This window comes from Rutilus rutilus, assembly GCF_951802725.1.
Source record: "Rutilus rutilus genome assembly, chromosome: 12".
Lineage (NCBI taxonomy): Eukaryota > Metazoa > Chordata > Actinopteri > Cypriniformes > Leuciscidae > Rutilus > Rutilus rutilus.
This window is the reverse complement of record NC_140217.1, coordinates 35,260,303-35,277,075: the sequence shown is the minus strand read 5'-3', so window position 1 is coordinate 35,277,075 and position 16,773 is coordinate 35,260,303. Positions and strand designations below refer to the sequence as shown.

Below are 16,773 nucleotides of genomic sequence, written 5' to 3'. Positions count from 1 at the left end.
AAGTTTCGAATGATGATGTTTTCCCTCAGAATTTAGCATTTATTCAACCTTTCTATGTTATTTCCCCCTAACATATAACACTGTGTCATTCAAGTATGCCAAATACTGAATTTGAATCTATTAATAAGGCTTACAAATGTATAAAATGTGGGCATTGTTTTGAGAGTACAGTGCACAGTATGCATACTATATACTGCTAAAACACTAATAGTATGTTAACATGCTCTTCTTAACACATCCCATGTCACTATTCACTTAAAAAGTGATAAAAACAGTATATACTGCGCGTTAAGCTAGCATCCATTATGTACTTTTTACAACAGTGGGTATAAAACAATCAACGGGAGCTGCGCCATCTGGTGGAGAGCATCGCCACAGCGCTCTCTCCTCCAGTATCCCACAATTCTAATGTTTACGGCTCGTCGGTGAAAGATGGCGGACAGCAGTGGCAGTAATCCTCAATCACCCGGTTTCACGGAGAAATTAAAATCGTGGCTCTGCTGGTCGTGGACGTACATATGTGCGCTTTGGTTCGCCATGGTCTTGACGATGGTTTACGTGCTGAGGAGCCCTCTGAAGCTGCAGGAGACCGTCAACGCAGGTGTGTGTGTTTATGATCAGCTGTGTGCATGTTTACAGCTCAACACAGGGTACCTTTCTGCTCACTGAAGGAGAAGTTCACACAAATATGAACATTCAACCGTTATTTCTCTCATCCCCACGCAAACCCATACGGCTTTCTATTTCTGTGCAATATAAAAGCAGGAATTTTGAAGTCGGTGTTTTCCATGCAGTGTCAATGAATGGTGACTGAAGATGTCAGTCAGGCGTCCGAAAGGACTAAAAATGACCATTAAGTATTATAACCAATATGATTCGTGCATAATTATAATTTATTTAAAGTCATGCTGTAGCATTGTGAGAGAAACAGACCTGGATTTAAGTCAGTGTTGTGTTAAGAACTTTAGTTAAAAGCAGCTGTCAAATGCAAGTCTAGAAAATGTTTTGTACGTTAATGTCAGTCTGACACAAAGTATATGCCATCATCTCAGTTTCAAATGGTATTAGCTAAAGACTTAAATAAAATGGCATTATAATTTGCACATTTTGTTATGGATATTAATATCTGTATATATTTTTGCACAGTACAGTGTGCATGTGATGTTTGAGTAATAGTAATATTCAGAGGAGGAAATTGTCAACACTGCCATGACATAATAAACAGAATGTAAATATTTTTATGCGAGATATGGGTTAGGTATAATCTTTTTTATCTATTTTTATTTTTACTAAAGACGAATAATCTTTAAAATAATCAAGTAATTTGTGGCCATGTATTATGTGTTCGTAGATTTATTATAGATTTATAATCAACTAAACAAAAATATTTCTGTTTACTGTGACTTTAAGTGTTTCATTTAAGATCATAGAATTTATAAACAGAGGTTGACTTCATGTAAGTCTAGAAAATTGTATACAATGTATACAAATTTTATACATTGATGTCAGTCTGACACAAATGAAACTACTCCAGCATCTCAGTTTCAAATGACATCCGCTCATAATTCTTTATTTAGAAATGTTGCTATTGGTATGAATATCTACATATACTAGTGCTGTCAAATCGATTAATCACGATTAATTGCATCTTTAACATAAAAGTTACACTTTTTAATGTCACATTTTGTATGTTTAGTACAAAAATCCAAAACGTGACATTAAAAAGTGTATAAATCACTCGTTTTTATACAGGTAAAGTTACGGCGGGATGCCCAATTTTATCTTGCCTCCCCTGAGCCCATTGACTTAAAACAGACCCTCTAAAGCGTGCGGTGGGTTTGGTGGGGGGTAATTGAGAATGAATGGGGGGAAAGTCACGTGAGAGGAGGCAATGCCTCAATCACGCTATGATTGGCTATGGTTGATTCCGCACGTCACGTTCCGCGTCCGCGAATATATATATATATATATATTAGTGCTGCCAACGTTAACGCGTTAACACATGCGATAAAATGTTTTCAGTTTAAAAATAAACATTTAAAAATATTTAATGCAATTAACGCAGCATCCGTTTTTTCTGTTATCCTTTTGCTAGTTACATTATATGATTACGCTCTTCTTCATGCCAATCTTCATGCTCGATAAGACAAAAGAGAACGCGCTTTCTGTGAATGTCTATGACACACAGAAAGACGTCTCGAAAACGCCACGCCGATATACCCTGGTAATCCAGAGTTCTCGCGAGAGCACAAGTTGAATTTGCTCAGCGAGTTACTCTGGTGTCGAGTAACGATGCTCATTAAATATGCCCCTCTATCTGAGCTGCACCAATCACATCGGGTTATCTGATATAGGCGGGCCAGAGGCGAGATGACGACAGCGCTGCGGCGTCGAAGTCATTAGATGGCTATGGATGAACACCATTTGTTTGAAACGGCTTTGGCCGCTACAATGAAAGATTTAGACTTTTTCTCTAAAAGAGGAACAGAAGACGGCGCTCGAATCGTTCCTTTGCAAGAAGGACGTTTTTGCTGTTTTGCCGACCGGATACGGTAAGAGTCTAATCTACCAGTTAGCTCCGCTGGTAGCTAAGCGATAACTTGTTGTGATTGGTCGTAGTGTTATCCAATTGCGTGCAGTGAGATTTTCAAATGCATGCTTGGTGCCGCCCCTCGAGCTGGCCGATTTTCATTAGTCGACGCCAGACCATTAATCTTTTAGATTTAGGTCTGGATTTCCAGGCTAACGCCGATATTGATTCTCGTTTTATTCCTTCTTTTGTCCTAAAGTCTGCTTGCAACGATCCATAATGTTTGAACGAAACAACAACACCGTGAGCGTGCCGCTAAACATTACGTAGTTGTCCACGTCTGTCGCCATGGTTACTATGGCAGTACTAGCGGAAACCAGGGATAACGCGGATATTACGTCATTGACAGGCCACAAGTGAACAGGGACGGGCACTCTTTAAAATTGTGCATTTCTCTGAATTTACAAATTCTTGGAAACATTTAGGAAAATGTAAGTACATAATCGAAAGAAATATATAACGCTGTGCAAGTGGTTTTTGGACATTTTGATACAAAATTCGTATATATTGTACCTTTAATGAGTTAAATAAAGTCTTAAATTAACATAAAGAGTTGTGAGAGAATGAGACACGTGTGAGATCCGCATCATTGTCAGCAGCGGCTGGTCTTAAAGTGACAGCAGCCACTAATGCTGTCTGACATTAATGTTAATCAAAGAACAAAGGTAACTGAGAAAATTACTCCCTGCTCTTGACTAAAGAACTTTTGGAGCTTTAATAAGGATTTATCTATATTTCATTTATAATTTATGCAGTGCAGACTTTGATAACTTTATTCAGTTTCTGTATATTTCACAGGGCACAGGTAAATATGACATGTATTATGGGTGTATGTGAGGATTGTTTTAAGTTGTTATATTTTTTGAAGCCTAATAAATGTAAAAAATGTATAGCTTTTAAGTACACTGTAATTTTGAATGGCTATAATTAATGAATTATATTTTCATGGAGACATCAGTAGCTGTATTAGTATCAGTGATACTGGCCTTCATTCATAAAAAGATGGCATTAAACAAGTATTTAAAATATACTGTCTTTGTTGTTTCTACGTTAATTTGGAAATTAACTGTGAAATTATTACATTACAAAATCTAAAAAATGTATAATGAAAGCGTGTGCGATTAATCGTGATTAATCACTGAAAAAAGTGATTAATTAGTCATTTTTTTAATCGATTGACAGTACTTTATATATATATATATATATATATATATATATATATATATATATATATACACTATTTTAATGTATATATGTTCATATATTTCAATAGTGCAATGTGAATGTGATGTTTGAGTAGAAGCATTATTTAGCGGGGGGTTTTATATTCATTTAACATTTAATAATTTTATAACCATCATTTTATGCAAGTTTTGTGTTAAGTTTAACTTTTTGAATACTTTTTTTCTACGTTTAAAAAAAAGAAGTTGTAAGCAAATAAGTCATTTGTGGCCATGTTTTTATAAGTTGTGTTGGTACATGTATAATAAAAATGGTTAAAAATTGTTTAAAAAAAAGTTGTTATATAAAACAATCATAATTTCTGTTTCATTATCTTGTGTAATTCATCCACAGCCTCTGTGTTTTTAAACACTCTTACGCCTAAATTCTACGTTGCGCTCACGGGAACCTCTTCGCTCATCTCGGGCCTTATATTGGTGAGTCTTTTACCTATTGGTTGTAAACTAATTATGCTAGATAACAAACTTCAGTTTCAAAGCTTTGTGAACGCACACTCGCCCGTTTGTCCTTCAGATATTCGAGTGGTGGTACTTCAGAAAGTACGGCACTTCGTTCATCGAGCAGGTTTCTGTCAGCCACTTGCGCCCTCTACTGGGAGGAGTGGAGAACAGCAGCTCCGCGGGACTCTTCTCTTCAGTCAACGGCGATACAGAGCAGAGAAGCAACGTTGCAGGTTTTGTCTTAAGTTATTAGCTACTGGTTATCTTTCCAAACATTTAAAAGGAAATGTAGTAATGTTTGAGCTATTGTGTTATCTTTCTTTCAGAATGTAAAGTGTGGAGGAACCCACTGAACTTATTCAGGGGTGCAGAGTACAGCAGGTATATTTCTTAAATGCTGTCAGTTAATTGCCTTAATTTATGAGCTTTTAAGTAAATGACAGAATTCCAAAACATTATATTCATGATCCTTCCATTCCAGGTACACTTGGGTGACGGGTAAAGAGCCCCTGACATATTACGACATGAATTTATCAGCACAGGATCATCAGACCTTCTTCTTGGGAGACACTCAGCAGCTTAGACCAGAAGACTCTGGTTAGTCTCATGCTCTTCTACTTAAAAAAACAACAACAAGTGCCTAGATTTAATCAGAACTGCCGTTTAATCATGGCTGTTATCTGTTGTTTGTTGCGCAGTAATGCAGAAGGCCTGGAGGGAGAGGAACCCGCAGGCACGTATTCGAGCAGCTTACCAGGCAATTGAAATGAACCGCGAGTGAGTTGAATTCAATTAAACATCTTCGGACGTGACTCATCCAGTCAGATTTTAGAGCTGGAATGGGATATATTATAAAGAGCAATAAAAATACATGAACTAGGGATGCACAATATGTTGGTACCATTTTGATTATTCCTCTTTGATTTTATCGTATTGGATATTTAATGCCCATTTTCTCTGTCGCTTAAAGCTAATCTTTAATAATAATTTAATAACACTGTTAAAAGTGATCTTTAGCAAATATCTAAATGAATACTCATTTTTCATAAAATGTCCTAAATTCACTTTTTTTTAAAATAAATTTAATTTATTTCAATATAAAAAATTATACATTTATTTAGTATATGTATATATAAATTATATGGAATTTTATTGTAAGCCATGGTTTACAATAAAAGTGGTCAAAAGTTTGGAATAATTAAGGTTAATATTTTTAAAAGCAATTTTAATGTTTTTGAAATTTAAATTCATTTATTTGATCAAAAAAATACAGTAATAACAGTAGTATTGTGAAATATTATTAACTGGTAGAAGTTCCCCTATGCACCACCTGACGTAAGTTAAACCAGGGGTCCATTCTTCATACCTCGCTTAATACATCCGAGTTGATTTGACAGATGCCAGATCTTCTAAATCGTGATCATTGATATTTGGCTAATTTGGTTCTTCAAATGAATTTGCGGATTTGATCAAAATATCTGGATTAAGTTGTCTGAGATTACTGCGCGTTCTTGTGTTCATTGGAAAGGACAGATATATCAACACTCGAAACCATGATCAGCAATGCAGCGATTGGCTGGCGGCAAGACAGCAACGTAATGACATCATATCAACATTTCTGGGCCTTTATAAGGAAACAGACAGACTGACATAATAGCTGCAAATTAATGCATGGCTTAGAAAAACTGTACATCATGTGTGTGTAAGACTCCAATAAAATTCTCATCTAATTATTCCCTCACGAATAAATCTCGCAGTGAGTAAAACTGTCTGTGTATATTATGATAGACTACACCACATTATAATATTGTTTTCAAATTAAATTTTATTATTATAGAGCCTTACTGAGTCAGAAGACTTCTTGCCCCCTATGAACACTATCACTTTGGAATAAAGGTCTCTAGTTTTCCACTAACCTGCTGCGCAGCAATAACTAGACAGACTCCAGACAAAGCCTCAAAGACAAATGAATATGCTTTAAAGACGGAGAATCTCTGACTAATTTCACAGAGAATCCCCCTGACAAAAAGAGTACAACAGTTTATATAGAAAAAGTGCATAACACAGGTGACATGATCCATTGCATAATTTTTCTCTAATATGATTGGTTCTTGATATGTATAATTCTCTGTTACTAGGTAAAAGCAAATCTGGATTCCTTTACTTCAGCTTGTTGATATGGTCATGAGTTTAAATATATATATTTAGTCTAGTTTTATTTCCTCTTTTGTTGTATTCAGACAGCATCATTACATCATTCATTACAGTCTTCAGTGTCACATGATCCTTCTAATATGGTAAAAAAATAAATAAATACTGACACTGAAAAGCCAGTAATTACTTCCATGTTACAGTTCATACACAGGCAGTCAACAATTTCCTTTTCCTTTTTTGCATCTCTAATGTGAACATGAAGTTTCCTTTTTCTAACTCTCCAGCGTATGATTCTGTTCGTTGCAGATGTGCTGCAGCATATGTGCTCCTTGCCGAGGAGGAAGCCACAACCATCACAGAAGCTGAACGGCTATTCAAACAAGCCCTTAAAAGTGGTATGAGACTTTCACACTGTCACACATACGCACTCAGCATACAGTAACTCACGCTGTTGTTTTCTACCGTTGCATGCGTTCACAGCCGGTAAAGACACCAATCTTGTGGTCTACATCAAGCGCAGACTGGCCATGTGTGCTAGAAAACTGGGTCGCATCAAAGAAGCTGTAAAGATGATGAGAGATGTGAGTGAAGCAATATAACACAAATAATGTTCAGGTCTGTGTATTTTAATGATTATTCTAGTGCAAAGTCTTGCCCCATAGATTATCATAGTAAGTGCTTTACTGTAAATTTGATTCTTTTTGTTTGTTTGTTTTGAGTCAAAAAAAAAAAATCTGTGGTAAATCAGCAACATATTCCTGTAACTTTAGTGCAGGTACATAAATTCACATTTAGTGCAGGATGTTGTCACATCCATTGAATATCTTCAGGGCTAATTCACATTTCTAAAACTTTTTTTGAACATAACATTTCCTTTACAATTCTGCTCTATTAAGAAATTTTAACTGTGAAAGAGGAACTTTAATTTACAACAAAGTATTTGAAAATGTAAAATTATTGTATAATTATTTTTATTCATTTCATTCTTTATGCCTAATGCCTGTTACAGACTCTGTGATTTCGGCAATCCTATAAGATCATTACAAATCACACCGTACGACATGGATCTAATAAACTTGGGTACGACAAATATGTAGACTGTACAATGATGACACCTATTGGTATAGAAATGAGCAATTGGGTTTTTTATGTGCACTGAAAAAAAGAGGAGGAAGCGAAAGAGAAGAATATGGCTAGGGAAAAGATTGCAATTTGGCATGCCAATCTTACAAATCGAGCTTTAGGTAAGTAGTTTTAGTTTTAGCACCATGTCATGTTAATCAATACTCCATTTCATGTTGCTTTTTTATTGGGTAGTCAGTAGACGTAGGTCGTAGCAGCAAACACACTATGAGATGATCATGCTTAATTTCTGACACTGTCAGAAAATTATCGCAGGCTATCTTTGGTCTCAAGACCGTGACAAAGATCATCTTTGAACCTCTCTTACTGTACGACGTGCCACCGTTTAGGAGCCACGACCACAGAAATCTCACAGTCTTGGACAGCCCAAAATCGTACAATGTGTACCAGACATAAAATATTGATGTAACTACAGAAGAGTCAAGTTTTAAACAGGAAAAATATCTAAACTCTTTGGTCATTTTTTTGAGAGAGATGCTAATGGTCTTGTCCGATTCAATGATCTATGCTAAGCTATGCTAAAAGTGGTACCGCCAGACCCAGAGATCGGCTGAATGGATTCGAAAACGGTAAAACTCAACTGTTTAACTCTGGGGGAGTTGTAAAATTAGCCTATTTCCAAAAAAAGTGGAGTAAAAATACTTTTTTATGAACTTAGCCTTTACTTGAAATGTATACATACTCGTATCACTCGTAAGGACTTTTATTTTATTTTTAAGTGGCATCTCATACTTCAATTATACTCTGTTTCCTGTTTCCTTGGACAGTTAATGAAAGAATTTCCTTTACTGGGAATGTTAAACATTCACGAGAACCTTCTAGAAGCGTTATTAGAGCTGCAGGCCTACGCAGATGTACAAGCAGTCCTCGCAAAATATGATGGTGAGCTCATTCAACTGTCATATTACTGTACTCTTCAAACTGGACCAGAAAGTGATCGATGTTTCACTAACTATCTGATGTTTCCTCCTTCAGATATCAGCTTGCCAAAATCAGCCACTATATGCTACACATCCGCCTTACTGAAAGCCAGAGCGGTGTCAGATAAGTAAGTCTTCAGCATGCTGGAAAGTATGAAATGATGCAAACAATTGTCTGTTATGTCTATTAATGAACAGCATATAACCATATCATAGCATAGGTAATGTTTATGGATGATAGTTTGCTGAATGAATCTGAATGTGTGTCGTATGGCAGGTTTTCACCTGAGGCAGCGTCTAGACGAGGTCTCAGCACAGCAGAGATGAACGCAGTGGAGGCCATACACAGAGCTGTGGAGTTCAACCCACATGTACCAAAGGTTCGAAATGTATATGTTTAGATTTGCTTACCTCCAATTAAACACAAAAAAAGGGACCTTATTATAGTTTATATTGCAAAAATTGAAGTTACAGGGCCACACATCGGCTTTATCTCACTGATATTCATGAGTGCAGGCATATTGTCATGGCCAGAAGGTGATGCTGTTGTAGTATTTACAGTGAAGCACATTGTAATCCTCTGCACTAAACTGAAACTTTTCTAACACGCATTGTTCACAGTTTTAACATTCAACATAACTGCAGGTGAGGTTGTCGAGCCAAGGCTGCCAAACGTAGATTTCCGTAAGCTGTGTTTATGGTGAAAGTTATATCACCTTTGATTAGTCTTTTTGCCCTTTAAAGATGTTTTGACCCCCATCATCTGTTTCTTTCTTTGTACCTGGCTTCAACTTGCCGCTTTCCAAAACACTAGATCCGACTTCAAAGTACACAACCTCTTCACACCCAAACACACAGTCTCAGACGAAAGGGTATTGTGCACCACAGACATGCTGTATCAGACTACAAAGAGCACCTGTTTGAGATGTGCAGTAAATATAAACACACACACACACACACACACACACACCTGGTATTTCAAATGCCAAATCTGGCCCTAAGGCAAAAATGAGCTAGAATTTGGGCAATGCAGTAATATTTTACACTGTTACACAAGCAATAAGGTACAAGAGAACGTGACTGTATTTACAATAAATTAATGAAAAATGGTCCTTCATATCTTTATTATGTAGGAACGGCTTCATAAAAGCAAAAAGGCACTTAATGACATGCTGAATGTCATGATCTTTTGTACTTTATTGCTTTTTACGATTATTAAAATAATACGATTTTCTGGGAAAATATTTACTTTTTATAAAGTTGACAACAAACACTATCATTGAAAATGTTGGGGTAGGTAAGATTTTTTAAAGTTTTTGAAATAAGTCTCTTATGCTCACCAAGGCTGCATTCATTTGATAAAAACAGTAATATTATGAAATATTATTACAATTTTAAAAATAGCTTTTCTATTTCAATAAATTATAAAGTTATTATTTTAATTAATTTTAATTTAATTTTCAGCATAATTACTCCAGTCTTCATGATCCTTCAGAAATCATTCTAATATGCTAATTGTGCTACTTAATGTTTTGTCAAAATTCAGATTTTTGTGAGGATTCTTTGATGAATAGAAAGTGTTATATGTCACTGTTGATCAATTTAATGTGTCCTTGCTGAATAAAATGATTAATTTCTTTCAAAAGAAAAAAGTGCCCTTTGAACTTTTGAACAGTAGTTTATGTTTCTGACTATTACAGTGGGCAAAAGTGGTACTATTAGTATAATTCATAAAAAATTAGGCAGTTTAATTTGTTAAATGCATTCAATTATTGTTAAACACATTTAATTTATATCTAACACATTAACCGACATCCCAGAAATGTGCAAAATATAATGCATGATGTCATCCATCACTGGACACCCGCACCTCCCCTTTGCATGGCATCTCCAAGACCACTGTAGTGTGATGTCATCGCTCAGGGTCCATACGGTCAAGTGAAAAAAGATACGAGACAGAGGCTTATGGGAGTTCAGCAGGGGCTTAAGAGGAACATCCACATGAAAGAGACCCATCACTGACACTTGATCTGCCATAAAAGACCGTGTTTGTGTGTGTGTGCATGTTGCGTAGGACAGCTGCCTGTCAAATGTCAGCATGATCATAAAGCTAAATTACCCATGTCTACGAAGCACATGTTTGTGTACATTCTGACACATCCACTGCGGTGATTTTACAGAAAGATATGTTGGGATATTTGTTTAAAATGCAGAATGTGCGCTTGACACATTGTAGAGAATCAGCCGAATCGAGTTGTAATGTACAATAATCACAGCCAGGGGCATTTGGGAAGGTTATCCTCTGGATAATACCATTTAATCCTGCTGTATTGCCCTCTACAACACTCACCCTGGGGCCCGGAGCCGGGGGCTGACTGCTCTCTCACACACATACACGCCACCAACATGTTATTTCTGTCAAAACTCTTTATCATTGAAGCTTGTCTTATTAGATTTCATGGTCTTGCCATGAAAATAGCTATACAATAAATAATACCTTTTTTGTTGTTGTTGATGTTCGTTTCACTAATGAGAGTGGCTTTTTGCTTTATGGTAATCAGAATTGGGGTAAATATGTTTATTGTCCTTTCCTTGTGTGTCGTTGCAGTATTTATTAGAGATGAAGAGTCTGATTTTGCCACCTGAGCATATTTTGAAGAGGGGCGACAGTGAGGCGGTGGCGTACGCTTTCTTTCACCTGCAGCACTGGAAGCGGGCAGAGGGGGCGCTCAACCTGCTACACTGTACCTGGGAAGGCAGTGCGTACAGTGCACATCTTTTCTTTTTCACACACCATCACATTCTTGTATAATAGAAGATTACCATTCTCATTTACCATGAAGCTGTTTACTGTAAAACAAAACGTAAACGATCTCACCTGATGTCGGTCAACATCTTTTGGCTCTCGTAGCTTTCCGGATTATTCCGTACCCTCTGGAGAAGGGTCATCTCTTCTATCCTTACCCAGGATGCACAGAGACCGCAGACAGAGAGCTTCTGCCTTGTAAGTCTACACTCTGTTTATACCTGTATTTATATACAAATAGTAACTGTTAGCACAAGCATAGAGTGTGGAAATTATGAACAATAATGGGAAAATCGAGTATTTGTAGACATGTTTTAAGGATATGCAATTTTTCTGTCTTTCTTCCAGCGTTTCACGAGGTCTCAGTGTACCCAAAGAAGGAGCTTCCTTTCTTCATCCTCTTCACAGCGGGCCTTTGCTCCTTCTGTGCCATGTTGGCCATGCTCACACACCAGTTTCCAGAGCTCATGGGGGTCTTCGTCAAAGCTGTGAGTATCTGCACGCCTCAACAAACCCAAAAGGTTTTTTTTTTTTTTTTGCCTTTACTCTCGTCCCTCTTTGCCCTTTAATATTTATTTATTTATTTTTTTGTTTAGAAGAGAAAGACACAATCACTGAACTTCCAAGATAAACATTTCATTGTGTTGCAATATAAGAATGAAGTCTCTGTCAATGGCACTCTAGACGGTATAAACCACGGCTCCTTATGAGACCAACAACCGTTTGGTCTGTGTTTCGGGTTGAGCACGCGAGACCCCATTTCGCGTGGCGGTGTGCACAGCGTTTTTGTACCTTTGCGCGTGGCTCCGCTTTCGAAGATGCACGACTTCGAGGCGACTGTGTCCGAGCAGGTGCATCTGTATATACGTATATAAATACACTCACCTAAAGGATTATTAGGAACACCTGTTCAATTTCTCATTAATGCAATTATCTAATCAACCAATCACATGGCAGTTGCTTCAATGCATTTAGGGGTGTGGTCCTGGTCAAGACAATCTCCTGAACTCCAAACTGAATGTCAGAATGGGAAAGAAAGGTGATTTAAGCAATTTTGAGCGTGGCATGGTTGTTGGTGCCAGACGGGCCGGTCTGAGTATTTCACAATCTGCTCAGTTACTGGGATTTTCACGCACAACCATTTCTAGGGTTTACAAAGAATGGTGTGAAAAGGGAAAAACATCCATTATGCGGCAGTCCTGTGGGCGAAAATGCCTTGTTGATGCTAGAGGTCAGAGGAGAATGGGCCGACTGATTCAATCTGATAGAAGAGCAACTTTGACTTAAAATAACCACTCGTTACAACCGAGGTATGCAGCAAAGCATTTGTGAAGCCACAACACGCACAACCTTGACGCGGATGGGCTACAACAGCAGAAGACCCCACCGGGTACCACTCATCTCCACTACAAATAGGAAAAAGAGGCTACAATTTGCACAAGCTCACCAAAATTGGACAGTTGAAGACTGGAAATATGTTGCCTGGTCTGATGAGTCTCGATTTCTGTTGAGACATTCAGATGGTAGAGTCAAAATTTGGCGTAAACAGAATGAGAACATGGATCCATCATGCCTTGTTACCAGCACACTTTAGGCCCCTTAGTGCCAATTGGGCATCGTTTAAATGCCACAGCCAACCTGAGCATTGTTTCTGACGATGTCCATCCCTTTATGACCACCATGTACCCATCCTCTGATGGCTACTTCCAGCAGGATAATGCACCATGTCACAAAGCTCGAATCATTTCAAATTGGTTTCTTGAACATGACAATGAGTTCACTGTACTAAAATGGCCCCCACAGTCACCAGATCTCAACCCAATAGAGCATCTTTGGGATGTGGTGGAACGGGAGCTTCGTGCCCTGGATGTGCATCCCACAAATCTCCATCAACTGCAAGATGCTATCCTATCAGGGCCAACATTTCTAAAGAATGCTTTCAGCACCTTGTTGAATCAATGCCACGTAGAATTAAGGCAGTTCTGAAGGCAAAAGGGGGTCAAACACAGTATTAGTATGGTGTTCCTAATAATCCTTTAGGTGAGTGTATATATATATATATTTGTTGGACAATGATACTGAAACACCTGGTTTTAGATCACAATCATTTATTAGTATGGAGTAAGGCCTCCTTTTATGTTCAATGCAACATCAATTCATCTTGGCACTGGCACGAGTGACCAAAGTTTTGGATATAGCAGCCCAGCCATGAATATTGACTCTGTGGATCTCCTGATGAACAGTTTTGGTGGAAACAGGAGAGTCGGGGTGCACATTTAATTCTGCAGTGAGTTGGGCAGCTGTGGTTTTATGCTTTTTAGATACAATCCAGGTTAGTACCTGGACATTACTTTCAGACAGCTTCCTCTTGCTTACTCCTGTTGGATGTGGGCGTCCTACGTGGTAGTATGCTGACATTATTCTGGAGACCATAGCTCTCGATACACCACAAAGACTTACTGTCCTGGTCACGGATGAGCCAGCGAGACGTGCACCAACAATTTGTCACTTCTCTGATATGTCTCCCATTATGTCATGTGGATTGCAATATTTTATGTACAGCTGTGCTCTTGCTCTGCTAAATCAACCTTCACGCTCACACTTACTGATGGAATGTAAAATCAGTGAAGATCGGCAACCAGGCCGCACACATATACATATATGTATATGTGCGTATATATATATATATGTATATGTGCGTGAAACCTCCAACACTATATTGGCCAGTGTTTCATTTTCATTATCCAACCCCTGTATATCCACAATACTTCAATCAATAGCTTATATACAGTCCTCAGCTTCAAGCAAGTCAATGAAATAGGGTGGAAAATGGAAAAGATAAATTAAGGAGCATGCGTTTAAATTGTTTGTACGCCATCCCTTAAGTCCTTCCAATGGCCAGGATGCGCATTTCGTGGCGGTGCATTCTTCTCTTATCATTGTTTACATTCATCTGTGGTAATTAATAGCGAGTGATTGATTTCAGAACACACTTGAGTTGTTGCGCTAGGCCTCACCTCCGAGATGCATTCAGATTCGCTCTAGTTTCCGTTATACTCCCTTATTTGCCCGCGCGCACACATGCATGCTTTGTTCCCCGTCCACTCCAAACATCTTGTTCTCCTTGGGGAACATTTACCCTAATTTTTAATTGCAATAAATTCCTGAATGTGACGACATGCAGCCTCAATGGCCTTTTCTCTTTTTATCAACCTCGTTTGTCATCTTACAACACATATTTACGTTAGCACTATCTATTTCCTGGATCTGCGTTAAAATGGATGATACCCCTCCGGCTTCCACTCGGCCCAATTTTCCTCCCTATCCGACGCGCGGCCCCAGGCTTCCTTTCCCATATTCCGTCATAAACATCTGTTCATCCGTGAAATGTATCGCTTCATAAACACATTAGGGGCTTGTTTATGGTGGATAGAACTGTGGAGGTTTCAGTGTTTTTCAAAGGAAAAACTTTACAGTCTTAAAGTTGGTTGCCATCCAGAGATTTTTTTCTCCTCTTGTTTGTGTCTGTCTGGACCTCCATGTAGTATCCCAGAGGGATAAACTCTATCATACTTACATCTAGCACTTCAGGCACTTTAAAGGCAACTTTCTGACAGCTTGTGGCTCAGACACTCAGATAGTCCATGAATGAGGCCGACAACACAAGAAACGTGTGCAAAAGCACTACTACTTTTTTAGTTTCAGGTTGTACAGGTGTTTCTTGTGGACCTCTTGTCTCATGTCAACATCATTTCACATCGGCCATGATCACATTTCAGTTTAGGGCTAAAATTCGTAGTTGACCGCTGTCATTTTTGTTGTGTTTATTCTGTTATTGAGAGGAAAGCATGCAGCACATTTACATATCAAAAAAGTCGCTCTCAGCAGTATGTACGGCGTCAGTATGTTCATTAATAGGTATTTCCATTGAAAAAAAACTTCACCGTGAGTTTATCTCGGGCCCTTGAATCATGTTCAGTCTCCTGTGCGTTATGTGTACACTAGTAATATTTTGCTGGCTACAGATCATTTAATGGCCACCGGTGTCGCTAATAACAAATTAAAGTAAATCTGAACATATACAGTTATAGTATAGGCAGAGAATGTCTAATATGGCGAGAAGTTTCACTCTCAGTACACTTCCGGCTTCTGAACTGGTTGCAGTTCCTCTCTGATTCCATATGAGGGCGCTCACAGGACGAGTGCAGAATGAATGGAGGTCTATGGCGCTATACCAATAAAAATCCACTTTTCTCAGGATATAATTTTTTGTCTAGTAATTTGAATGTTGTATTCGAAAGGAGATGCAAATAAATTACACATTGCTGGGTGTTGACGTCATACACATGTACGACCAGAGATACTGCTTAACGGCAATCCTTCACTCACTCTGGTGCGTTCGCGCTCTGCACTTTCTTTTCACTCGAGGCATCGACAACACAGCTGACACAGGTAAACACACGTGCTAGAAGAGTTTTTGTTTTGTTTGTTTCTGGTCCCGCTGCGGATGACACCATGCCATCAAGCGGTATCTCTGGTCGTAATCAGTCCTTCACTGACCAATCAGCGTTCATTAGCAGAATGCTAGCGTGTTATGAGCAACAACAACTCAACCTGTAAGAAACCAAAAGGACATAAGTACTCGTTCATTCAACTTTCGACCTAAAACCCATGTTGAACTTGCAAAATCTACAATCAGATCTGAGATTTCTCAATGGCAATCGGGTGAAAGAGACAAATTTAGCTGTCTAGCCCCATTGACTCCCATTCATTTTGCACTCATGGCGATCGCCCCCAGTGGAACTCTGGTGGTACTACAACCAAAATTCGATACAATAGAGCTTAATAGGGAGTGGGCAGGCTCTCCGTAGACGGGCTCTGGTATAGGTCTGAATATATAACTAAATCTGTATATATACAGACAGATATAGGTCTGGATATATATATATATATATCTGAAGGTCTGAAAAGATAGATACAAATCTAAATATATAGATTTAAAGAATGAATATGTAAATGTAGAAAAAGAATACATATAATGAATGTATTTACACTTTCCATCCAAACATTTGGCACTTTATTGGCATTTATTACATCCATTTGCTTTAGAAATGTAAGATTTTTTTTTAAAAATATCTTGCATGAAATCTTTAAAATGTGTGTGGTTATTAGTAAGTTCTTTGTAAATGCCACGTCACACGTCTTGACTGTTTTCTCTCCTCTCGCTCTCTCTCTCTCTCTCTCTCTGCAGTTCTTCAGCACCCTCTTTGCACCACTGGGCTTTTTTGCAGACAAGATGGAGAGTTTTATGCCCTCCTGCCTGTGGCATCAACTTGCAAATGTCTGACGTACACCAATTCATACATACTTGCACTCAGAAACACTACTGTACATGTAATATGTGTAAGGTCCCCAACTGTACTGACAATAAAAATGTTTTGGCTCTTTGACACACTTCTCTTTTGCTACAGTATTTGT

General features: G+C 38.1%; 1 protein-coding gene across 2 annotated transcripts; it reads left to right on the top strand.

Annotated features, from left to right (window-relative positions):
- Positions 1-358: 358 nt before the first annotated feature.
- st7l (suppression of tumorigenicity 7 like) lies at positions 359-16,745 on the top strand. 2 transcript variants are annotated; one of them, XM_084426193.1, is made up of 15 exons: positions 359-601; positions 4,166-4,248; positions 4,346-4,505; positions 4,599-4,653; positions 4,754-4,869; positions 4,971-5,049; positions 6,733-6,821; positions 6,907-7,007; positions 8,337-8,451; positions 8,545-8,617; positions 8,767-8,869; positions 11,098-11,248; positions 11,401-11,493; positions 11,644-11,783; positions 16,547-16,745. In XM_084426193.1, exons 1-15 carry the CDS (start codon positions 433-435, stop codon positions 16,640-16,642), a joined length of 1,623 nt encoding a protein of 540 aa, XP_084282319.1. In that variant the 5' UTR covers positions 359-432; the 3' UTR covers positions 16,643-16,745. The 2 variants fall into 2 exon arrangements, with proteins under 2 accessions (XP_084282319.1, XP_084282318.1); XM_084426192.1 differs by having other exon boundaries at positions 414-601; positions 8,337-8,617.
- The last annotated feature ends 28 nt before the right edge of the window (positions 16,746-16,773 follow it).